Here is a 25,793-nt window from a genome sequence, read left to right on the forward strand (position 1 = left end):
GGATCAACTACTGTACGGGTTCTGTGTCCTGTAACTTAAACTGCAGTCACCCAGAACAAATACAGTCTACGTTTCATGCTCCACATCTGAGTCCCACTGTCGGTGCAATCATCAAAATGTGTTGCCTCCATCTAAACGTTATCCTCCTCCTGCTCTCCCTTAACAACCCGCTGCAAACACTTTATGATATTTTACTTTTTTTGTCTTTCCAAAAGTGGCCTCAATGTTTCACTCCCCGCCGCGTGATAGATGGACAAACGCTAGGATATGCCTAATAATCATTTGCCTCCTGTAGAGGACTGGCCGTTGTAATGGGCCCTCTTATTACTGTAACACCTTTATGAGCAAATAGCTGAATGTCCTCCTGCTGTTAAGCTGTGCCGACATGGAGATGACTACTTGTTTTTTCAAAAAGTCTGTACTAGTTTTGCTCCTAACATTGCATCTAAAGTGTTCATTGTAAATACAGTATGTGGATCCGAATATAAATGATGTTGGACTTATTGTATAAATTTGAAGGTATAAACGTTGATTATTATATTTTTTTCTCACATCTGATATATATATATATATATATATATATATATATATATATATATATATATATATTAGGGGTGTCAGGCGATTCAAATTTTTGATTGTAATTAATCGCATGACTTAGTTGATTCCCGATTAATCGTAAATTTTATATCTGTTCTAAGTATACAATATAATATTTTTTATAAGTTTTACTTGTAAAAATACTCTTACTCATACTCTTGTTAGCATAAACATGGAAACAAATGTTAAACTTAATAGAAATGTGGCTGCATGTATTAGTCATTGATCAATTATTTTCATAACAATTCATAAAATTGAGTAAAAATTTAAAAATATGTACTATACAGTAAAAAACGTGTGCGATATTGATTTGTGTTGTCATTTTTCTGCCACTAGATGGCATAATTGCATTTGTAAGACGTTGGTGACAGCTCCGTGTATTATTGTTTTCAGATTAATCGTTATCTAATCTTTAACATGGAGTAACTTGCGAAATTCTGAACATTTTTAAAATTACGAAATACAAATTAACCCCAGTCTCCACAAATATATCCGCATTGTGCATGTTGTTACATTTATGACTGCTAAATTTTGACGTGGACGTGTCTGCTGCATTGTGATTGGAATTACCTCAGTACAGGCTTTCCAAGTAAGGGGCGGTCATTAATCGCACGTTAAAAAAATTAGTGGCGTGAAAGGAACTTTAAATTAACTCTGTATGTGTAGATGATATAACCACCCGTTCGCAAGAGAAACGTGGACAAAATTGTAATTCAGTTAGCAGATAACTGACGTATAGTTACGTCAAATGGCTTCGCCACTGCAACTTGCCATTTATTTGGTCGTCTCAAACTCGAGTCATGTTCTTTCATGCAATTTTGCTTCTGTGATTACTCATGAAAAGACTCTCAGGGAACAAGGGTCAGCACTTTTCTACCCAAACGCTTTCCTTCCTGCGCCGTCAGTATTAGATGGATGCCTTCCTCACTGGTTCATCACACTGGATACGTTGCAGCTAGCATTAGCCGTGCACGTCGTGCAGTGTAGGACATGGTTGTCATTTCATCCACAGTGTCGTACATCTTTCTTTCTGTCATTGACATTGTAATGCTATGACAGTACTGCTAACATACTGAGGAGATTCTTGCTAGGTTGTCAGTGCTTTGTTTTTTCTGCTAGGCCAATTTTTTGATCCAAAAGTGACTTGCAAATTAAATGTGCGCATTATTTTTAGTTGATGACTTGAAATATATTTCCACGCCTCAACTGGTTGGATTTGGCAAACTTCAAGCATGCTTTCAGCAAATCCACGCTCTCGTAGCACATTCTTCATAAATAGCAATTTTGTGCAGTGCAGTGCACGCTTATTTTTACATGTAGGCTACATATGCCCTGTGGCTGTTTTGCTTCATACCAGGCGACATCAGAGCCAAGCGAGACAAGACAAAACCCCTTTTGTCCGGGTGCAGCCTTTGCCTGCTGCAGTGAGACTGTTTTGTATGCTATTATTCTGAAATCAAACACTGCTCTGGATTTCAGGCGCCCTTTCTATTGTGTATTTATACAAAACTTTCACCTCTCGACATTTACTCTGGACTCTTGTGCGGAGTAGTTTTCTGCTGAAGCAAATGTCATGTACCTCCGCTTTGAACTGTAGAGGTGATCTTTTCACAGAATTCTACCTCCGGTTTTGCTCCATTAACTATCACACTGAGAGCTATAAAGCAAGCTTTGTGTTCAGCATGCCAGCTCAGCTCACCTGAGTATACGTGTGGCCTGCTCTATCGACCATTCTATTGAGTCATTAAAGAGTGCAGTTGCCTTAAGGGCTGTGTGTTGTCGGGATACAACTGTGTCTAAGTAAAGTGTGTAGCTATCTAGAGATGTTATCTAGGTTTTATTTGCCTTTATACATTTTCTCTTCGTCAGCGCGTTAACTTTTCCGATAAGGTTAAATGGACTGTTTGTCTTTTATTTGATTACACTCCTATCAGAATGCACCTGCGTGAATGTGCATGTCGAGACACACTTTGGAAGCAGCGACATTGTCACTGATTACTGTAATTAAATGTATACAAAGAATTTTTCATGTGATGAACAGGGTTATTATAAGTTGTGAATTTTTCATTGTAGTTGTTTTTTTATTTTGTTTTGTTTTTTGTTTGTCAATTTATGTTACCGGTAGTTTCATTAGTTTTTTTAAGTGAATTTGTTTGTTTTTATATATATTTTTTAAGTGCTTAGTTTTAGTTTAGTTTTATTAATACGGGGTATTACTTGTGATCAAGATTAATAAAAGGAAACAGTCAATATTGAACAATCAAAACTCAACAAAGTATAATTAAAAAAAAAAAATGACCCGATGAACCATCAACAAGTCAAATACATGCATTATATAACAGTCTGCAGACTTAGAAAGCAGTATTGTGTACTCATTGCACTTAAAAGGTTAGATGCAACACAACATACTGTACCAAAAATGTCACATGTGGTAGTGGCTTCATTTTCAATAACTCAAAGAGTCAAAATAGAAGTTCAGAACAACAGAGAAATTATTCTATCCCTCTGTTACAATCTTAAGTTAGCTGCATGCTAGCCATGTTAGCTTGATGGAAACAGATACTTTTTAAATGTGATGTTTCCTGTGATTTTGTAGATTTTAGGCGCAGGTGTGTTTAAACTAACATGGATTTTAAGACTTTGTCCAAAACTGACAAGGTTTCTGCTTCACTCTCCACCCTACTGTACTGTGTACACACATAAGCTCGAGAAGTCTTATTTTCTTCTTAGGCCACTCTTAAGCCAATGAAAAGAATGTCAGTGTCATGTCCAACATGCAGATATTACTTCCCACCATGTTTGAGCTGTAGTGTAGTATGGCTACGCTGATCAAATATTCCATTACCCTGCCAACTCCCCTGCATGTAATAGAGTGCGCCACATCATTTCCAAATAGCATTAGAGTCTGAACACCCCCTACTCTGGCAACAGTATGCAAATAATTACCTCTGTCTACATCTGCTCACAGATCCAGGCTTGGCTAGTCCTGTGACACATAATGTGTTCAGAAATATGATAGAAATTATTCTTTTTATGCAGTGCTTGCATCCCTTTGTGACTATGCAGCGTGTGTTTGACTTATTATTATTATTATCATTATTATTATTATTATTATTATTATTATTTAGTGCTGTCAAATTTAAAGCGTTAACTAATTAATTAATCACAAAAAATTATCGCATTAATCATTGTATTACCACAGATTAATCACACTATTAATTTTGACCGCAGATGATCCTTTTTAGCCAACAGCGGATGGTTACGTTATCGGTAGCTGTTGGAGTTTGAGCAATAAACATAACTATATGCATTAAAGTAAAGCATTTAATACATGTTTACATATGCCGTCGGTAATTTTTTTCCCATTTTAAATTGTGCATCACTTCATTACTATATTTACTTAATTGCTTGATTAGAAAAAGCAGGATGAGCGTGTGCAGTGAATATAAATTTTTGAAGATGTCCTCATAACATTAAATGTCTAAAAAATTAACACATAACAGGTGTGCTTCAAATTTAGTGGGCAAAATATGTTGGGGAAAAAAGCTTTTTTAAGTCAGTGATTAATTATGATTAATCAAAATTCTAAGATGTGATTAATCTGATTAAAAAAATAATCGTTTGACAGCTCTATTATTATTATTATTTATTTATTTTTTCAAATCTTATATATATATATATATATATATATATATATATATATATATATATATATAAACCCTTTCCAGCCTCTATTTCAAATCAGCACATGCGTTTGAATAATACCTCAAGGACGCTCGTCATGATGGCTGATGTCATGATTAATGATTGTCCTTGAGGACGCCTTGTTTGTGATATGATTTACCAAACGTATTGTGCATTAGCTAAACCTGCAAGGCGCAGGCATGTTAATTAATTACAGTTTGCAGATGAGAAGATTGCTTCATCTCGGGCCCATCTTATAGGCTAACAGCTTTATTAGCGCCATGCGGGCTTGTCGGGTTTTTATGGCATCGCGGTTTATTGCGACCCGTTTTTCATGTATGGCTGACATCATACGATTAAAATGTAGCCATCCTTTCGGGCTGTTCCCACACGTGTAACTTCTTTTGCTTCATTTACAAGAAGGTTTTTAAATCCGGATATCTCACTTCTAAAAACACACAGGAAAGGTTTAGACGGGTGTGATGTTGCACTATATGATAACCTCAACAGTATTTATCACCTAGTGCCCGGCTAGTTTATAACCGCAATCAGCCTTTGATGACTTCAGTGTCACACTACCTCTTTGTCGTGAAATATCATCTTTATAATGGCTCTAATCTGCTTTAAAATGACTGCTAACTCTTTTTTCATTGGTCACCAATCTCCACTTTGTTATTCAGCAGTCGAGTAGACTCCCCTACACCCACCCACTCTTTTTTTTTTTTTTTTTGCCATCTGCTTTGAAATTAATGGCCACGTTGGAAAGTAGGCTAAATCCAGAGTGACAGCTTTTTCTGCCGCCTACTTTTAAAGAGGTGCTGCAGGCGGCGTCCAAGTGCGTGGGAGATGGAGAGGAGAAAGGGTCTATCAAGCTGTTTTTGCCTCTTTGAGTCTCACCTCTGCCCTACGGGATGATCTCACTATCATATCTCAGAGCTTCGCTTAGCTGCTGACGTTGTCCTTTACTCCCCGTTCAAGATCATCTACTATATATTGTGAGAATGTTTGAGACCATAGACAGTGATGGAGCTGGTAGAAATGATCATGGTTTAATTATGCAAGTTATTTTTCCAATTCAGTAATTTGGTCTGTGTTTTTTTTGTATTGGATTCAACATAGAGATCACAGCAGTACTGTCTTTCTCCCTCACTGGCCAATCTAAGAATTTTCGCAAGGACTAAGCCAAATGAGTACCAAAACTGGGCTGATTTTCTACTGCAGGGCCTTTTAGCTTGTCTGAGTTCCAGCGAGGGTGGGGCTCAACCGCAGACAGCAGAGATGCTGCAGAGGATCAAAACACAGGAGTGATAAAAGAGGTCCACTCTGTAACGGCAATTAATCCAACGAAAGGAGCAACTTGTGGAAATTTGTTATTTTGCAACATGTTTGTCCAGAGAAAAGATTTAATAACCAGCAACGAGAAGAGATTGTTTCAAGCTGTTTATTGATCTGATTTAATAACTGAAATTTGTTGTTTGTTGTTTATTCATTGTTGGTATTGTATTATTATTATTATTATTATTATTATTATTATTATTATGTGCACATATTCTGAAAATTCCTTATGACTACTGAAAATGCCCAATCTATTTAAAGTACGTATAGTTAGCCATTTTATGTTTTCATATTAACTCATTCACTGCCAGTCCAGAAAAAAAAATGAATCTTTGACGTCTAAAGCCGTCTATGGCAGTGAATGTGTTAAAAGGGAAGTCAAGCCAAACATTTCCTATACAATATGTATGTGCCCTCACTAGCCGGAACACGCCATTCTGATTAATATTATGTTTGTGGAGTATCAATTAAGGAGCAAAATCCAGCCGTTTTTATCTATCTCAGAGGGGGCGGCCATTTTGCCACTTGCTGTTGACTGAAAATGACATCACAGTTGCTCAGGTGACAACCGTGTTCGAGCTTCAGAAAGCCGGGTAACTCTGATGTCATTTTCAATCGACAGCAAGTGACAAAATGGCCATCCACTGAGATGGACAAAATGGGTGGATTTTGTTGCTTAACACATATTTAAAAAAACAATAAATAAAAAATAAAAAAAATTGTTGGAATGCTTTTGGTGCGTTCAATATTTTTGTGTTTTTAAGTTATGGGAATACAAACTTGTCTTTTCCCTTAAGTGGGCAGGAAGAACCATTCACATGATAATTAAAGATTATGACAGCTTGTCATTATTGGCTTGTCATATGATGGAATGTATGCGGCATGTGTTTCATTTCTAAAGGTTTACACATGTTTTGGCCACGTTTTTGCTATATGAAAGTCATGGTAATTATATGATACTGTGCTGTAGTTTTCAGCTTTTGCATAGGTTCAAAAGCTCCAATTACAGAGTAATCAGTGTTCCATTTAAAAGCGACGACATATGGGCACACAAAGGCACATGCATCCGTACTTATAGCTCTGAGCTTGGATCTTTCCGTGCGGTTTGTCGAGGCACTTGCGTCACCTCACCTGCTGGATGCAATAGCCTGTTAACATTTGCCTTTTCTGGTCTCCTCCAATACTCCCCGCTGCCACCATCTCCCACCTTCCCGCCCTCCGTCTCAAGGTGGATTACTGGCAGAAAGTGGACGTTTGATCCTGCCCTCCGCTCTACTGCTTCTATATCCGCCTGACAAAGCTCTGAGTATCTCTTTTCTTTCAGACGCCTCTGTTCTACGCTCTTACTGTCTTTAAAAAAAAAGATAAGAGTTAAGCCTTTGTACTGCTTGATGTCGAGGTCCGGTCTACCCGAGTTCGGCGGACAGAAGTGAGAAGTTAATTCAGTTTCAATTCCTGGAATGAGTTTTGGAAGATCACAAGAACAGTTGTTGTTTTGTTTATCATTTTGTCCATAGAGATGGGTGGATTAATGTAAGATAATTCAACTGAGAGAGTTCACTTTTTTTTTTTTTTCATCAATTCCAAACAACATCCTTTGTATAATCGGGCTCTCTGCCTTGTGAATTTAAGTTCTTTCCACTGTGATGACTCATTCAAGACCGATTAAATTTAAAGGGGCAGTGCCAATGAGCTTTCCACTGCAATTTGCACAGGAAGTATGTAAAAGGCAACATCTTAGGGGCCTTACTGATGAAGGCCGAAAAAGTTGCACTGATAAGATGGAATCTGACATCCGACATTATTAGTGGTATGTGCAAATAAACAAAGTTGCTTAACGGAGGGTAGACTGACGTCATGTTTCAGTAAAGAAAGGAACAAGGAAATAGAAATTAATCAGTGGAAAGCAATGCTCATGTGACTGATTCATTTGGAGAATAGACAATATATTAAATTTATATCATTAAAGTTAGTCGCGGTATTTTTGTGAAGTTAGTTAATCTACTTTGCCCTGTCGCTTTCATTTCACAAACAGCATGGTATACTATTGTGTAGCTACATATTGTACAAGAACAAAGTTTGAATGTCAGTTAGGTCCTGCTGCTAAAATGGCCTACATTGCCCTAAAGCCAGCCATCATGAGGATGCCATAAAGATGATGAAGAAGTCTGGACTCTAAGGAGACCACCAATAAACCCGATTTCAGTCAGCTTTTTTGTAAGCCTTTCTGTCTTTCTTCCGCTGCTGCAGTTGTTGTGGGTTTATGTTAATCATATTTGTCAAGGATGATGGTTGGATAAGTGCGGAGCTCGAGAACACACGTTTGGTTCTTGTTTGTTTTTTGTTTATCTGGCAAGTGGCTCACAGGCGGAAGTAGTTCTGTTTTTTTTTTTTTTTTTTTTTTTTTAAATCTCACAGTAGATGTAAAGAATTGTGGACATTGTAACTAGTTGTTAGAGAGTGTAGTCTGCAAGTGCCTTATCCCTCCTTCTTCTGCACGTTTGGTTTGGTTTTAAATTGGGATCATGTATGGAGCTTTCCATTGTTTTAAGTAGAAATGCTATTATGCTATTGTTGAGACTTATTTGTAATGGGTGGAGAAATTGTCATAATTGTGTGTTTTCTCCAGATACTGTGACTTATACTCCAAAACATGCCTCTTCTCTTATTTGAGGGTCTAACTCTAAATCTGTTCGCTCTTCTGTGCAAGTGGGGACACAACTTGAGAAAATAGTGGCGGCAAAATGTCAGGAAAAGGCTACTTGAACATCTGAACTCTGATTAGGATTAATCAGAAGCAATTTAAATGGCTTCAGGTATATTCTCATAAATATTTAACATGTTTAAATTGAGTGGTTAATTTTGTTTAAGTTTGAAGAGGGTGTGTAAACTTGTGCAACCACATAACTACTTTCATGCACAAAAATATTTATTTTTTAGAATGTAGTTGTACAGGTCATAGTTCCCATCAATGGTGGAAAATGTTTTGAAATTATTAATCATGTCATTTGAACAGGAGTGTGTAGATTTTTTTTTTTTTTTTTGAACCGACTATATATGTGATGATTGAATGTTCATCCAAGCTGTGGGTGTGATGATTAAAGTGGGCCCCAGTGCAAGTTGGGTAATTAATCGGCTGTTCTCCGTGTTAATAGCATTAGTCACCTTGGAGATAATCACAGCCATCAAGAGCACTGAGCTGCATCCTCTTGTGTACATAATAGCTGCTTAAAACAAAGCTAAGGCCAACAGCCATTTCTAACTGTGATCCTTGCTCCTTTTTGCTTTTGTGGTTTGGATCTGATCGTCTTTTTTTTTATATTTTTTTTATTTTTATTTTTTTTTCCTTCTTGCTCACATGAGAGAATGAGCCAAGTGGGAGCGTTTGGGATCGTTGGAATTAGCTAAATAAATAATGATTTGTTGTAAATAAAATTGTGACATATTTACGTAGGATAAATCCCCAAGACGCCGCTTAGATGAATCGTCAAGTCGTGAAGAGAACTCGCGCTTAGCCCTTGAATCATATGTGTGTCGCCACGCTCAGCCCAGATGAGATCTTTGTCACTGTAATGTCTCGCGTGCATATTGGATGCTGAAGGATTTATGGAGAGAAAAGTGAGAGGTAACATTTCACACAGGAGAATTGCTAAGTTTAAGCGGTAAGAGAAAGTCACTGGGGGAAAAGATGAATGTAGTCTTCTACTCTGTTGTCTGATGCCATAAATTACCTGACCATTGATCCATGGCTGTCTCCGCGGACCTTTCCTACATTCATCAAGCCACCAGTGTAGAATAGGCCCGAGTGGAAATACCTCACTTTATTCGCTGATTTCTGTAGCACAGCCTGTTGCTTAGATACACTGATTTGTATAAAAGTGGATGGTAGCTGCGGGAGTGCATTATGCACATGCACAGTAGCTTTTTTTTTTTTGAGCTGCTTTGTGACCTCAAGTCATTTGTAAAATGGTTTGGATCACCTCCATAAACCTAAAACAACTTATTTCCAAAGAACGTTTCAGCAGACCAGATACTTAACACAACATCAGGACACGCAAAAGATTTGCCTTTCTTGCCAAGATGGAAACACATATAAAATAATTTCACATTTTTAGTGCATCCACACTAGGTTGACTGCATTTGGATTTCCAGCTTCGAGATATGTAAACGACACTGAAAGTTTACTCAAAGATGTCATACCTTGTCAACTATTTTCACGTATACCTCCTCTGTAGAAAGTCTTACTTGACAAATGAATTAATAATGACGTAATGTTCTCTCACCTGGCAATAGCCAGATTGATAATTGTGATTCACTCAGGAGATTTCTCCACAATATCAGTCTGGGACTGCTAGGCGGTGATTTGCTTGGGAAAGGCGGGACATTCTGTACAATACTTTGAGCTGATTGGACGATGCGGCATATCGTACAAATGTTTTTTGTTGTTTTTGTTTTTTATTTATTTTAGAAGTATTGTTATAATTTTGGTGATGGTGACTATGAACGATATGAAATTGTTATATATTATCTAGGGGTGTCAAAATTAATGCGTTAATTTTGAGTTAATTTAAAGTTCTTTTAACGCCACTATTTTTTTTTTAACGCGCGATTAATTTTAACTTACTTATTTGGAAAGCCTGTACTGGGGGAATTCCAAATGCAACATAGCAGACAGGTCCACGTCAAAATCTAGAAAAGAAATCATAATAATAATATGCATGTATTTGTGGAGACTGGGGTCAAATTATATTTTACAATTTTAAAAGTGTGCAGAATTTTCACAAATTTTAAAGATTAGATCGATGCAGCCATATTTCTATTAAATTAAAATGTTTGCCCCCACTTTTATGTTAACAAGAGTATGAACATTTGGGAATATAAAAATATTTTATTGTACATTTTATTGTACATTTAAAACAGGTATAAAATTTGAGATTAATCATGAGTTAACCATGGGAGTCATGCGATTAATTGCGATTAAAAATTTTAATGGCTTGACACCCCTAATATTATCTCTGAAGGCACTCACCGTACCAAGTTACCCAAGTGTAAATTTAAGAGAAAAGTTGAATGAATTCAAAATCGAAGTACTTCAGGGGTGATGGATTTAGATGTTCTTCTGTTGAATATTTCCTTTTCACCTTTTGTCATTAACTTACTTTTCTTTTTGTCCCCTTTTGCATTATTTAAAATCTAATTGCACAGCCAAAGTAAGTCTTAATCTGGATGTGGTCGATTTTGGGGGGTAATTAATTAGATCTAAATGTTCATTCTCAACCCTTGGCTCAGCACTAATGGCGGTCATTTAAACGCTTCACTCATACTGAAAATGCAGATCTGCTCCCCTGCCTGTGTTCTCAAGCAAAGATCATATTATTTGACCGCAGTCATTCTTTAACATAGTTAAAAGGGAACGGGATCTTGAAGACGTGATTCTTCACTTGTTTCATTTTTTTTCCACAAAGCTTTTCTCTTCCTAGAAGTTTTTTGTTTTTAATAACACGGTTATTGCATCTCTGGTTTGACAAATGACCTAATGCATCTTTGACATGCCTTATCTGCATTCAACATGTGACCCGAGGAAAGTGAGAGTGGTTCTAATTTTATAATGTTGTCATCATAGTGGTCAACACCTTCGGAGTCTATCCTCTCATCTGATTTATAATCTTTTGTAATGGAGATTAACCCCTCTGAAAAAAAAATGCAAGTGGCCTATTTAACGTCCATATTTTAACACAAGCCAGGACCTCACTAATGAGGTGGTTGTGCTTTGTCTGCTGCTGGTTGTACAAGATTTAAAACGGTGGTCAATCCTCGGCTGCTTACAGGCTTTTAGGGCTAATAGGATAAGATTAACACATTTGCATGCTTTGCAATGAATTATTCATGCATCATCTCCTCTAATTTGCCGGAGCAGGGCCTTTCTCTTTACTGACTTCAAGATCCGGGTGACCTGGAAGCAGATTGGGTGGCGATGAAGTCCACTGTGCTGTACTTTAGCCAAATACAGTTCACATTTTTTCACATAGTTTAAAATGCAGAAGTGTGTTGTTCAAGAGTTGCATTGTGATTTGTTAGGTCAGGGGTCAACAAACTTTACTGTCAAAAGAGCCATTTTAGGTTAAAAAAAAAATGACAAAAAAAATCTGTCTACAACGAAACAGTGCGTTAGTGTTTGTCTAATGTACTGAGAGCATCATAACAGCAAAATATGTAACATCCAATACTTTAAGATTCATTTTCTTTGGTCTTCTTTTTAATTTTCTTTTAAATGTTCTTGCAATTTTTCAGACTTGGTGTTTCATACATTTTTAATTTCTGTCAATTTTTTGAACATTTGGTAATTTTCTGGCTCACTATTTTTTTTTTTTTTTTAATTTTTCTGTCTTTTTCTGCTATCAATTTTCTGACATTTTTTGACAATTTTGTGGTAATATTCTGCCTTTCGTCTTTTGTTTTTTGGACATTATATGGTTACTTTTTAATTGTTTTGCTTTCTGCCTTTTTAAAAAATACATTTTCTGACTTTTTGGGCAATGTTTTTGTACATTATACAGTATAGTACATTTCTTCCTTTTTGGACTTTATATGGTTATTTATTTATTTTTTTTACGTTTTTAAAAAACCTTTAAATAATCTACCTTTTGTCTCTCTTTTCTGACAACTTGGAAATTTGGACTCTGACATTTAAAAAAAAAAAATCTATATATATTAAGATTAATATGTATAATTAATAGATTAATTAATCTGAATAATATTTTATCTTTAAAAAATGTGAAAAAAATATATATATAAACTATTTATTTATTTATTTTTATTAATTATTTTAGTGATCCACATGTGGCTCCAGAGCCGTAGTTTGCAGACCCCTGGACTAGGTGTGACGCCTGATTTATGCTATTGCGTTTGCTCTTGCGTTAATGACCGATCCATGAATTTTAAGTGCCGCGTAGCTCGTGGCCGGGTGCAGCGCGCACGTCGCCAATTCTTGAACGCCGTAGATGGCGGGACATAGCTCGCTCGTGATTGGTCCGTTCGATGGCGTACTCATCTTTTTTTCTTTTTTCTTTTCCTCTCTCCCCGCCCCCCGCCCAGATAGTTTCCGTGAAGGCAACTGTGTTTGGCGGCACAAAATAAATCCACTTCCTGCCCCTAAGACCATGGCTATACGTGTGGATATGTGCGTGTGACGTGAGGAAAAAAATAATAAAATAAAAATAATAAAAACTGTTCTCTAACCACGTGGCTTTGTGTTTTGGCGAGTTTACGACTGACAATGGTGCAAATAGGCATTAAATAATTGCCACGGTAATGAGCCTACTCTCCCCTGGCTTTGTTTCGTGTTCCTGAATTGAATTGAACTTCCTGAATTTGTCTAATGTTCCGTATCCAAAATTGATGAATCACTGGGTTGAACAGTGAGTTACAGGTCACAGGTTGACATGGAGAAGATCGTGAAAACACAAAGAATCAGCTCAATCAGGTGAAACTGTTGTCATGATAAAACATTTTTTACCTGTAAGGAAAATGTTTAGGTTGTTGGTTTTCCAGTAAATGCTCAACCAAGGTTTTTGTGCGGTCACCCCCTGTGGAGAGATTGCTGTGTTGTTGCTGCCTTCTCCCCTGCTGAGAAACTCATTCCTGTGGCCTGAAGTGATTCACTACACTAGACAAAATATACAGTGTGTGTGTGTGTGTTTTGCGATTTCCAGACAGGCATCACTCTCTTTCATTGAGTCCACTTGTCCGATTGGCTGAGTATTTGATCATCTCAGTGACTCAGTTCAGTCTGCTGGTTAAGCTCTCTTCAAACAGACTTGTGGTACAATCCAACACACCATTGGGGAGTCGCTGTGTTTATTTTGTGTCAGTTTGAGGATAAACTGAAACATTTTTTCTGAAGTTGTCCCAGACTGGTTCTTTTTTTTCTTCTTCTTCCGCAGCTGTCTGTTTTGTGGTAGGCCTATAAGTGTAGTCATGCATGTGGCTGACAGGTGGTTTGTCTTCAGAGATGTGAAAGCAACGTGTTTGAATGAAATCTGAGAGTTTGAATATTTTCTTGCAAAATTTGGTGTCAACAGTGTAACACGTAATAAGACTTTTTCAGCTGTCATTTAAATTAAGACTTCTTCCTTGATATTGGTTTCCGTGGCAACATTTTACCGTCTCGGTTTGTATGCGCAAAACACAGTCTACTTCCTTTTTATTGTTTGCCTTGCTATGGGGATTGTATCTCAAGGCGTTTTGGCAGATGACCTCTTCAGGACAATTTTTCCAATTTGGTGACTGTTGTACTGGTTCCTTGCTCTCGGGTTTCCAGTGTTACAAGCAGCTCGGGCCTCTTCAGCTTTTTCTCCATCGGGTTCTCTCTTCCTTTGACACCAAATCAATTTTGACAAAAATAAAAAAACAACATATTGCTACACCTCATTCTCCCTCAGTCTAGATCACTCACACTTTCCCCCACATTCCTTTCTCTTATTAGCTGTTTCTTAGGTTTTATGAGAAGCCTCTAATTTGTAGCTCCTCAGATACATGTAGGGACCTATGTCCCTATTATTATTATTATTATTATTATTATTATTATTATTATTATTATTATATAGAGACTTTTATTGATCCATTTGGGATGACTCCCTCTGGAAAATTTACATGTCCAGCAGCAATAAGAACAGATAATAAAATAAAAAAATAATTGAATCAATCAATCAATCAATCAATAAATAAGGTTATTACACCAGAGATGGAATTAATAATAATAATAAAAAGAATAAAATAAAAAATAAAAAAATTGAATCAATCAATAAATAAGGTTATTACACCAGAGATTGAATTTATTAAAAAAAAAAAAGACCCAACCGGATATTTCCCCTCAAATTTTCTCCCTTTGTTTGGATTCATCATGGCTTGGAAACAGGTGAAACGAGGACATAAAAGGAGTTAATAATCTAAGAGCCAAAAAAGAATAAAACACCTGCTCACTTCTCTAATTTGCAATTGAGTTTTATTGTAACACGATACTCGTAAAACCATGAATGGGTGTTTTACAATGTGGCTTGATACCAAAAAGTGCTTGGTACTGGGTTAATGGACGAAATTTAAATAGTATTTCAGCAGTGATCCAATCTGTAGTTTGGAACCCTGAAAAGTGTCCACTGATTTTATTGTTTCTAAAGGCAGTTTAAACTTCTTTTCCAATATATTGTACCTACTCGCTTGGCCAAAGATCAGTTGGCTGTACTTGATTCGAGGGATGGGCGTTCCACTACAAAAGACTATATACAGTTTGAAGTAGTTGTGATGCACTCACAACACTGTCCCTATGCCTGAAAGTGTTGCTGGGTACAGAGAGGTAATTTCTGATGGATTGTGCTGAACACAGCTTTACCCTAAGGAAATGACCACAGCCTATTTATTCCCAGATGCACCCACAGTCCACCAGAAATATTGTATTTCTCCCCCCAGTAAGATCATAGTAATTCTGCCCAGTGCTTTCCTGCTGCTCTCTTATCTCTAAACATGCATTAGAATGTCAGACACGTCATTCTTCCCCTCCCTTCTACCCCCTAGATCTCCAAACCACTCCAATAAATGTTACTATATATATATATATATATATATATATATATATATATATATATATATATATATATATATATATATATATATATATATATATATATATATATATATATTAGGGGTGTTAAAAAAATCGATTCGGCGATTAATCGCGATACTACATCGCGCGATTCTCGAATCGATTCAATAAAAAAAAAATCGATTTTTTTTTTTTTTTTTTTTTTTTTCTCAGAATTGTTCATTCGGTAGTCTTACCGATTCAACGTCTTATCATCATTGCCTTTTTTTTTTTGTGTGTGTGTGTGTGTGTGTGAATCGATTTTTAAACTTCCATTTTTAATGGAAAAATATTCAACAAAACGTCTGACTTCGGGTTAGGATTCACACCTTGAGCATGGAAGAATGTTATATGAACGGAACATTAAGCCTTCATATTTTATTTTAATGCTGTTCAAACATCAAACAGATTACAACCTCTATAAGACTGAAATTTCAGATAAATAAATAATACATTTTCATATAAATCTTACACTCTACAAGCTTCGCAACAAAAAAAAAAAAATCGCAACAATCGACTTATAAATTCGTATCGGGATTAATCGGTATCGAATCGAATCGTGACCTGTGAATCGTGATACGAATCGAATCGTCAGGTACTAGGCAATTCACACCCCTAATATATATATATATATATATATATATATATATATATATATATATATATATATATATATATATATATCACATTCCCTTTCAGCGGGGTAGGGCGGGCCTCTCGTGGTGTCCTCACCCGTGACACTGGGACTGAGCAGATGTGCACACTTGAATGAGAATGAGTCAGCAAGGCTCTCAGGTGTGGCCAGAAGAGGCCCACTGAAATACCGCAAAACCCGGGAACCATATCAGATACCATATCAGATCCAGCCACCCTTTAGCTGAGATATAACTGAAGGGGAAGGTTTGACTTGATTATGTTTTGCTGTTCAAACTATGAAAGCTAATTAGTTCAGCAGGCTGGCACATAAGATGTCTCACTTGGTCAATTGGAGCAACAGGAAGCACTACAACTCATTAAGCTGCAGTAAGGTTGAAATGAGAACATTGTGTATTTTTCAGCGCTTGAGTAGAATAGATACTCCGGAGCATGCTTCCCAACATGAACACCTTGTGCAATGGTTGCTGTCTTAAAGGCATGTGGGCATTAACCCAGCATGAGGCGTGATGACCAAAGCTGCTGGTAGATTTACTCATTGAATTAAAGTGTCAATTTCAGTGAAGTGTGCATTTAAACTTCCAACACAGTGAAGGAAGTGTTTTATTTTTTTTTTTGGGCCTGATTTATTCTGGTCATAACTTGCACTCGCTAAATTATAAATAGTTCACTATAGCATTCCAAGGTCTGTTGGTGAGCGTTTTGCATGTGATCTACTAGCATTGCATCTTCACAGGTGTAATAGTGGTAAAAATGAAATGAATATTTGTTGACAGGAAGGGGCACTGACAATCTTGCCATGTTGTGTTATTACTTTAATGCTAAATACTATCTTGGTTTACAGTTCAACAGCGCTCACCATTGTCCAACCTTTTTTTTTTTTACCAGTCCGGGCAGCAATTGAAAGTTGACTATTTACTAGGGATGTAACGATATCCAAACATCACGATACAATATTATCATGATATGAAGGTCACTATACGATAATTATCACGATATTGTGGGGGCGTTGCCGATATTGAAAAAAGATCACAATATTGTAAAAAAGAGAGCTCATACTATAAAAAAAAAGCACAATATTGTGCTTTTGTACATAACAGCAATGCATATAAACCACCTAAATCTCTAATAACAATATTGAGGCATTTACTTGGTAATGCAAGCACACATTGATCGCTTCACAAGCAAATTAGGTTCCCCTTCATCTGACAATTAGCATAGATTTTAAACATAGAAGGCCAAAACATCCCACATGAAAATGAAATTGCACTAATAAACTAGCCACTAGAGGGTGCTAGAACTGCAAAATGGAAATCAACAGATGTGTTCCTTTTAAATATTGTGAACATGACGACAACGATATTGTGGCAGTTTTAATATCACGATATCACGATATTGCCCTTATCATGACATCCCTACTATTTACCTTGCACCGGTCAGACATTGTGTGCTTAATCATAAAGGGATTATCAGAGCAGCATCCATTTTACTTGCGGCACAAATAGTAGGCCAAAAACATGATCAACAGACAGGAAACTGGACAGTACATCTGCCTAAGGTCTATTCAAAATACTAATGTGCTATGGGGGACTTTTTCAATGCTTTTACACTCTGACCCGTTTGTCTGAGTCATACTTTTTTTTTTTTTCTTTTGGCCTAGTAGTGTCAGTTCCAAACTCATTGTAGTCTGATAGTGTGTGAAGGAGTTTATTTAATCAGTTTTTGTACAAAAATATTTAGCTGCATTTTTATCATTCATCTACATTCTCTTGTCTTTTCTAGTTCCTGTGTTTGAAGAACATCCGGACATTCCTCAAGATATGCCATGACAAATTTGGCCTGCGGAACAGTGAGCTGTTTGACCCTTTTGACCTCTTTGATGTCAGAGACTTTGGCAAGGTGAGTGCATTTTTAACCGTCTACATTTGCAGACACTGAGTAGACGTGCTTGGACTTAACTCTTTCACTGTTCCAACCGCAGTGGGTGATCAGAAACATGATGCTGCTTGTCTCTGCCATTCAGTGAAAGAACTCTGATTCCGATTGCTATCTTAGAATAGTAATAGGACTCATTGAGATATATTATATAAAAATAAGAGGTTAAAAAAATGAATGAATGAATATTCTTAGCATGGTTTGAACTAATGCTGGTATGAGTTGTGGGATTCAGTGGGTTTAAACTAGGGCTGTCAAAGTTAAAGCGTTAATAGATTAATTAATTGCAGAAAAATGTCACATTAATCACGTATTAACGCATATTAATCGCACTATTTTTTTTGACCGCACTTGAGCCTTGAACGTAACCGCGGATGGTTACAATTTGCGTTTTGAGCAATACAAGCATGCATGCAATTGCTTACATGCATTTAATCAATGTTTCCAAATGACATTCAGATAATAAAATGCATTAATGTCAAAATATTACGGTATTTTGTATTTATTTTATATTACGCGAATACGCAAGTAATTTAGCTGATTAATCGTGATTAATCAAAATTAAAGTGTGATTAATCAGATTAAAATTTTTAATCGTTTGACAGCACTAGTTTAAACACAATTTCATCGTATGAAGCATACACATCCGTTGATGTGATATTAAATCTAGGGTTCATACCTAGTAATGTGAGTCTTTGTCATTTTATGGTTCAAAGGTAGAATGTATGTAATACTCATATTTAGGTAACGTCTATCAGGTGTTTTAGCATCTCTTCTGGATTCAAATCTATAAAAAAAAAATGACATAGTGGGTTTGCTGGACCAGTGAGTAATCTGAACCTGAAGGAATCTGAATCTGAAGGAACTTGCATGATGATTTCATATTTGTAAATTTATGTCACTGGGTAAAAGCACAATTCTCTACCCACTTTTTATTTCCCAATTCCTTAAACTGTGTGCCATTTGTTTTGACGACATCAAAGATTAAGCTTCCCTCTTGGTAGTTTGTTCCAGTTAAAGCAAGGAGAGTGCGATGTTGCTGAATCGACTTTGACGGCTGATCATGAAGTCTCTCGTGTGGTATGAAAGTTAATTCAGTCTCTTGTCAGATGTCGGAAGAAGCGCTACAAATTTGGATTCCAGTTGTTGGGATTGCTGCAGAATGCCATCCCCATTAACTGTATCTGATTGCACCATGATTAATTACAAGTACAAACCTGTTATCCGATCATTTCACTGACTTCACTAATGTAATACATTTCCATTCTGGCGAGAAGAAAAGCCGGATAAATAAACTGAGAGCGAGGGGAAAAAAAAGCAGACAAGGACTCTTGGCAGTTTGTAGATAAACCACAAGACGACGTTTGAGAGTCAATGAGCTTGCAGTGAATGGTATTAAAATCAAACAGCAGTCAGAATCAATCACATCGGCCCTCCATATGTCAATTTGGAAATTGCTTTTGTATGGTCTCACTGGTGGTGGGCTTGTCTCGCCATTGATTTTCCATTAAGACCAAACATCACATTATAATATATTGAACTGAGTAGATCCCTACTAATGTGGCATACATTTAAATTAAGGAAACGGCTCAGATGGAATGTTAAGATAAGAGTGTGAATCTCTTCAGTGCTTCCTCTTCAATCTGTTTTTTTTTTCTTCTTTTGTTACCTTTCCATTGTCCTTTCTTTGGGATGCTAGCCATTTACAAAACATCCAAACATCTTATCATCTTATCCGATTAAACTGAAACGTTATGGTTGGTTAAGAAAGAAAATTCAATTTTAATTAGGAAACCCGTAATCAATGTATTTCTATCACTATTAAAAAAAAGAATCCAGTCATACCTCGATTAGTGCCTGAATGGCTTTTCATACCAGTATCTCACAAAAGTATTATGCTTGTGTTTTTCCTTAATTTGTCACCAGCCGGCATAACGGGATTTTATACTCATCTGGAATGAAATTATCCAAGCAGGACTGTGGGGCGAAGACACATGGGAGATGGCTTTATAGCAGCATCTCCTATAAACATTAATCAGCTCTGTTCACCGTTTAATACTTCAACAGTAGCTGCTGTGGGCCCCAGAGTTCACGACCCCTGGCTTTTGATCACCACCTTTTGCTCTAATGATGACTTTTCCTCAGTCACAAGCAAATGGAGGTTTGGGGGGGAATAATTGCCAATTCCAGTGGGAGTGAATTGCACCCTTCTCAAAAACCTCCTTTTGCCTCTGCTGTCCCGGGCACCCACATCATTAACTACTATGTAGGAGCAGATACTGCCTGAGATCAACTTCCTACTTTTTCTGCACCCTAACCCATCCCCCATCATTACAAATTCATTATGACATCATTAAACCAATGAAATGCAGCGTATTACAGTAGACCCCAGAGAACATTTTTATTTAAACACCTCCTTTCATCCAAACCCAGCCGTCTCGTTTCCGTCCTCCCAACCTATTTTAATTAGCCACTGAAGGAACATTGCTGTCATTTAAATGAACACGGCAATCAGTTTATTTGGCTGTTGCCATGATTAGCATAATTAGCCTGCACCTGTTAGCCATCTATCAACAGTTTGGTAATTTTCTTCTGTAACCAGAGAGCAAAGGAAGGTAACTTTGTGTCAGATTTGCCACCTTCATTGGAGATTGCTACATTTGAAATGCAGATATTGTGTGACATCAATTTCACACTTTTCACACTAGATTGTGAAAGGTGAACATATTTATCACTCTTAAATAAAAAATAAAGTAGTTTATTTTAGGGCTGGGTATTGCTGCCTACCTCACGATACGATACGTATCACGATACGATACGTATCACGATACATATGTATCCCAATACTTGATCTTCAAGGCGATACGTATCCCGATATATTACATTAATTTTCAAAATATTTTTGTTAGCAGCTCTTCTGGTTTACCACCATGCGGCATACCTGGTCTAAATGTTCACGCACTGCAGAGCAAAGAGCAGCTTTCACAGACACGCCGGGATACTTTATTAAGAGGCATGAGCCGATATGAGCAAAAAAAAAAAAAAGTATTAAAATTACAGCTGTAAAATGTGCTTATTTGAAATATTTGGGGAAATAAAAACAGCATTTTTTTCATGTAACACATTCTATTCCGTTTTTAAACAAAATATACGAAAATTGGTACATTAAGACACGTGCCACATGTTAAGTTTACAAGTAAAAAAAAATTATATTCTTCCTCTGCTTTCATTTTTCTTAGCAAGATACAGTGTCCAATCACTGGTGAGCTAATTTTGCATTAATTGAAGGCAATTAACTTCAAAGAAGCTACTGGTTTTTATTTTTTAGGTACAATGCAAGCTGTGAAGGCAAACGTTAACTGCCAATTTCAAGTTAACGAGCAATATCGATTCTGACGCCTGCGTATCGATATGCGTATTGTAATGAGGCCCGCAAACGATATATTGCCGTATCGATTTTTTGAGCACACCCCTAGTTTATTTGAAGGTAGGTTTGTGGGAAATGTTTGAATTGAAGAGCTAAATTTTATTAAAAAAAATAAAAAATAAATAAATATATATATATATATATATATATATATATATATATATATATATATATATATATATATATATATATATATATATATATATATATATATTTATTATTATTATTATTATTTTTAATTTGTACACTAACTTCTCTTAACAGCTTTACTTTCAATCTCACGTCTCCCATTCGTCTCTTCTTCATCATCACTCCGACCATTCCCCACTCATTAATCTGAGTCGGGGTATGCCGGGATAAGACAAAGCGAGAGGCAGGGAAACCACCACCGTGTCTGTGAAGTGTGATTGCCATTGGTTGGAGATGTTTGATTACCCTGTGTGCTGCTCTTAATCGCTTTCAAACTGAACTCTGCTCCTTTCATTTCCGCCCTGGTCTCTGCGGCTAAAACGCATCAAGTCGCTCGGTATCATGAGATCCGGGATGTTTGTTGGCCATAGTCAGGCTGCCTCTATGAATAACGGATACAAACTCATGATCTCTGAACTGTGAGTCAGACTGCGCTAACCAGTAACTACCCAGTCAATTATTATTATTCATTTTCAACTGTTCATATTTTTTTTTTTAAATAATCATACTGACTAGCAATTATCTGACAGAGCCACAAACAGCGAAGGTATCAGCTCTTGCTTGATGTTTTCAAGCGATAACAGATAAAATGTTCTTTCAACAGCGTGCTATTTCACATTTACAAGCTGACAAGCTAAACAATGAATTGCAAAAAAAGTTACCCTACTTTATATTTATCTACAAAGTACATTATGAGTGTTGAATGAAAATAAATAGCTGGAGATAAGGTATCGTTTTGTGTCTGTCAGTCTGAGAGGAGTACAGTTTAAATGATGGATGGATGCCACTGGGTCAAACAGCACCATTAGTGACCACATCCTCATCCGATGTTATTTGCTGCCATTGTGAACTAAGTGATTTTTTTTAATCTGCCACGGATATTATTATTTTTTTTTAACTTACATTTTATTGAGGTTTTTTTTTTACAACAATAGAACATCTTGTACAATAATCCTTAAAAGAAAAACTCCATATATATGAAAATAAAATAAAATAATAGGGTCATAAACAGTGTAATATTATGATTTTGTATGTGTATGTTTTCCATGCAGGGACAGAGCTGAAACTTTAGGGCTATTTTCTAAGTCGAGTATTTGTTGAAGAGAAACACATGAATTTTTGGACGAGATCTGTCATACAAACTGCCTTTCTAAATATTGAATTTGGCTAAGTGAGGCATACTTGGCCTGTCGTATGACAGTACGGCGAGTTTGGCGAAGCTCTGCACACAACTCCGAACACTAACATTTCTGCCAATTTTATCACTAACATGAGATCAGTTGTATCCGGGAATGTCCACCCATATTTGACACTAGTGAAGTGGATTTTCATTCTAAGGTCAAATTGGCACAAAAACAGTAGTCTTATTCCAAGAAAATGAAGCAGCAATATTTTGATGTCGGTAAAATAACTACATGTGATTAAACTTGGATTATATTTCCAAACCTAGCAGGGTTGAAGATTTTCAATTTGAAGACTTGCAATTAAGGAAACACTTAATTGACATGGCAAAAACAAACAAAAAACACACACTCCCTAGTGACACTGCGTTGCAGATGTTCTTCATTATTATTATTATTATTATTATTATTATTATTATTATTATTATTATTATTATTATTATTATTATTATTATAGGGCACTCCGGTCTCCTCCCACATTCCAAAGACATGCGTGGCAGTTTAATTGGGCGCTCTGAATTCTCCCTAGGTGTGCTTGTGAGTGTGGGTGGTTGTTCGTCTCTGTGTGCCCTCTGATTGGCTGGCAACCAGTCCAGGGTGTACCCCGCCTACTGCCCAAAGCCAGCTGAGATAGGCTCCAGCATCTCCCGCGACCCTTGTGAGGAATAAGCAGTCAAGAAAATGGATGTATTATTATTATTATTATTATTATTATTATTATTATTATTATTATTATTATTATTATTAAAGTCATTTTTCAATAATTAATTTTTGTGATTATGTGTTTATGGTGTGTTAAATGTGGTTACGATATGTGAACCTTTGATAATCACTGCTTTAGACCACAAATTAGTTGACGTTGAGACAACAACGCCTCTGTTGGTTACAGCCGAGTACTACTACATTTTGGCTGAAATTATTCGTGACGATTATTCAACAATCAATTCCGCACAATTGACTCATCAGCAGTTACTTCATAAATGATTCATTATTTGTCTTTCCTAAGAAGTAATGCAGGACTCTTACAGCACGGTCACAGTTTTCCTTTTCCATGACCACGAGATACTGCGACGGGAATCTCATCAGATCAACTAAATCTTCATTAGTCACAGTGAAAACACATCCTTCCACCTTCAGCAGACACTTTAGTGCCTGCTGACTGCCCTCTTACCTCGTTCCCTGCCCATCAGGACCCCCAACTGCAAGTTCTTCCGAGACATGATCAATAATTCATTCCAAATGCCACAGTACTGATGATAATTCATTTGACATGAATTATAAATGGTACTTCCTCCCCCGTCTGTGCTTATACCCCTTCCATGTCTATCTCCCATGACCTCATTATCCATACAGCTTGTCACTGCGATTCATGTAGATACAGGTGGTTGCTGAGCAATCGGTTGTTGTCTGGGGTACAGTCATCTAATGCTCTGTTCTGAGATTAGGTAGAAAGCTGTTTTGGCTCAGTGCAGCAGAGTTGAGATATTATGGTTTGAGTCTCCGGAACCTTGGCATACTTTGTCTCCTATTTTACTGTTGGTGTGGTTGATGGAACAACAGCTTGGGTTTTACATGGTCTGTGATGTGTCATTTAAATGAAATCCTGAAATCCGTTGTGGTCATTCAACAAAATATATAGTATAATACATTATCATGAAGCAAATGTAAAACGCTCCCAGTCAGCAATTTATTAACACTAAGCTGCAGCTCACCATTCTGCAGAAGATACAACTGAAAAAATATTTGTCACACAATGTGACATCGTAAGAATAAGCTGCTTTTCAAAAACAATGATTAAATCATGAGCTACCAAATGGCGGAGTGGGTCATGTCAACAAATTCTCTGTTGACAATGGGGGCTGGCATTCAATCACCAAAACAGAAACACAAAAACAGAGCAATTGTGCTCTGGCATTGTTTGTTAACTCTTCACATGATCTGCTTTTCTGGTCTGAGGAGATAAACAAATTCCAGCGAAAGGGGCTTGAGCGTATCCCAGTTGACAAAAGCCTTGTTTACTACATCAGCTTTGTTTCCCTCACCAAAGCCTTGTTTCCTACTTGCTAACAGTGTCACCTCAAATCATACCAGCAGATTATTAACAAACGTACGGAAATGCTAAATATTCAACCTGAGAAACTGAACACAAGGTCATCAATGTTTTGTGAATTTACCTTATATTCGTTGCAACTTTTTTTTTTGAAACTGCAATATTGACGGACGATCTTGAGACTTCAGTCTACATTGCTTTTGTGCTATCGACTCTATTCTCGTTGTGCCAAACTCACCTGCCAAACCCCAATGCTTTGATCACACATCTTTCCTATGACACTTTTGTTTAGTTTGTTTGGAGGACAAGAGCAAGCAACCCTCACCATTGACTTTTGTGCTTCCATATTATATTTTTTCAAGGTTTTACCCTTGGATGGATGGCATATTGTAGCAAACCCTGTATCCCAAAATCATGTTCTAATATAAATAAAATGCATCACTTTGACAAAATACACACCAGTGTAGTATCACGTTGAACCAAAATCACAGTGTCAGCTATTTGCGAGCAAAGAAGTGGAAATAACAATTGGATCATTGACTGCACTGTCAAGGCTGCCATTAAATGTGTTCATCAAGAGAGACACATTCAAATGTTGGATGACACTCACGGGCGCAGGCAGATGGACACGCGTGCGGAATATGCACATTGCACATCCACACCACCTCTCTTTGCAAGCCACGGGCCATAAAGTCTCGGCTGGTGTCAGTGCTCTCTGATTTCTACTAGCAAAGGGCTGTAAAATGGAAATGAGACTGAATGGATGACATGTATCTCATTACTGGTGCCATGCATTATAGAAAGTTCTAGCAACACTTTTAAAGAGTGATATTGACAAACGGATTTTGACATTGAGAATTTAACCCACTTTGCTTTTACTGTATAAATTCTCTTAATCCAGTTTTAACACCCTCATCTGCCAATGTGCCAATCCTCAATGTTCTAATCCTGCATCCTTTCTTCTTGTACAATTTTGTGATATATCTGATACTTTAAATACGCATTTACGGAAAAGTAATAGCAATCAGCAAAACAAATGGGTGCAAATGGTTGGTGATTGAACTTGTGTTCTATAACTGGATGATGCCCTTTGAGATTGAT

General features: G+C 36.8%; 1 protein-coding gene across 9 annotated transcripts in view; it reads left to right on the forward strand.

The window, feature by feature from the left end:
• Positions 1-25,793, forward strand: part of vav2 (vav 2 guanine nucleotide exchange factor) — a 156,913-nt gene that overhangs the window by 30,511 nt on the left and 100,609 nt on the right. For all 9 annotated transcript variants that reach the window (XM_077496440.1, XM_077496444.1, XM_077496442.1 and 6 more), the window contains one exon: positions 17,693-17,809. In XM_077496440.1, the coding sequence (XP_077352566.1) occupies positions 17,693-17,809 (117 nt within the window). The remainder of the gene's footprint in view (positions 1-17,692; positions 17,810-25,793) is intronic.

The sequence above is a fragment of the Festucalex cinctus genome, chromosome 15, assembly GCF_051991245.1.
Source record: "Festucalex cinctus isolate MCC-2025b chromosome 15, RoL_Fcin_1.0, whole genome shotgun sequence".
Classification (NCBI taxonomy): domain Eukaryota; kingdom Metazoa; phylum Chordata; class Actinopteri; order Syngnathiformes; family Syngnathidae; genus Festucalex; species Festucalex cinctus.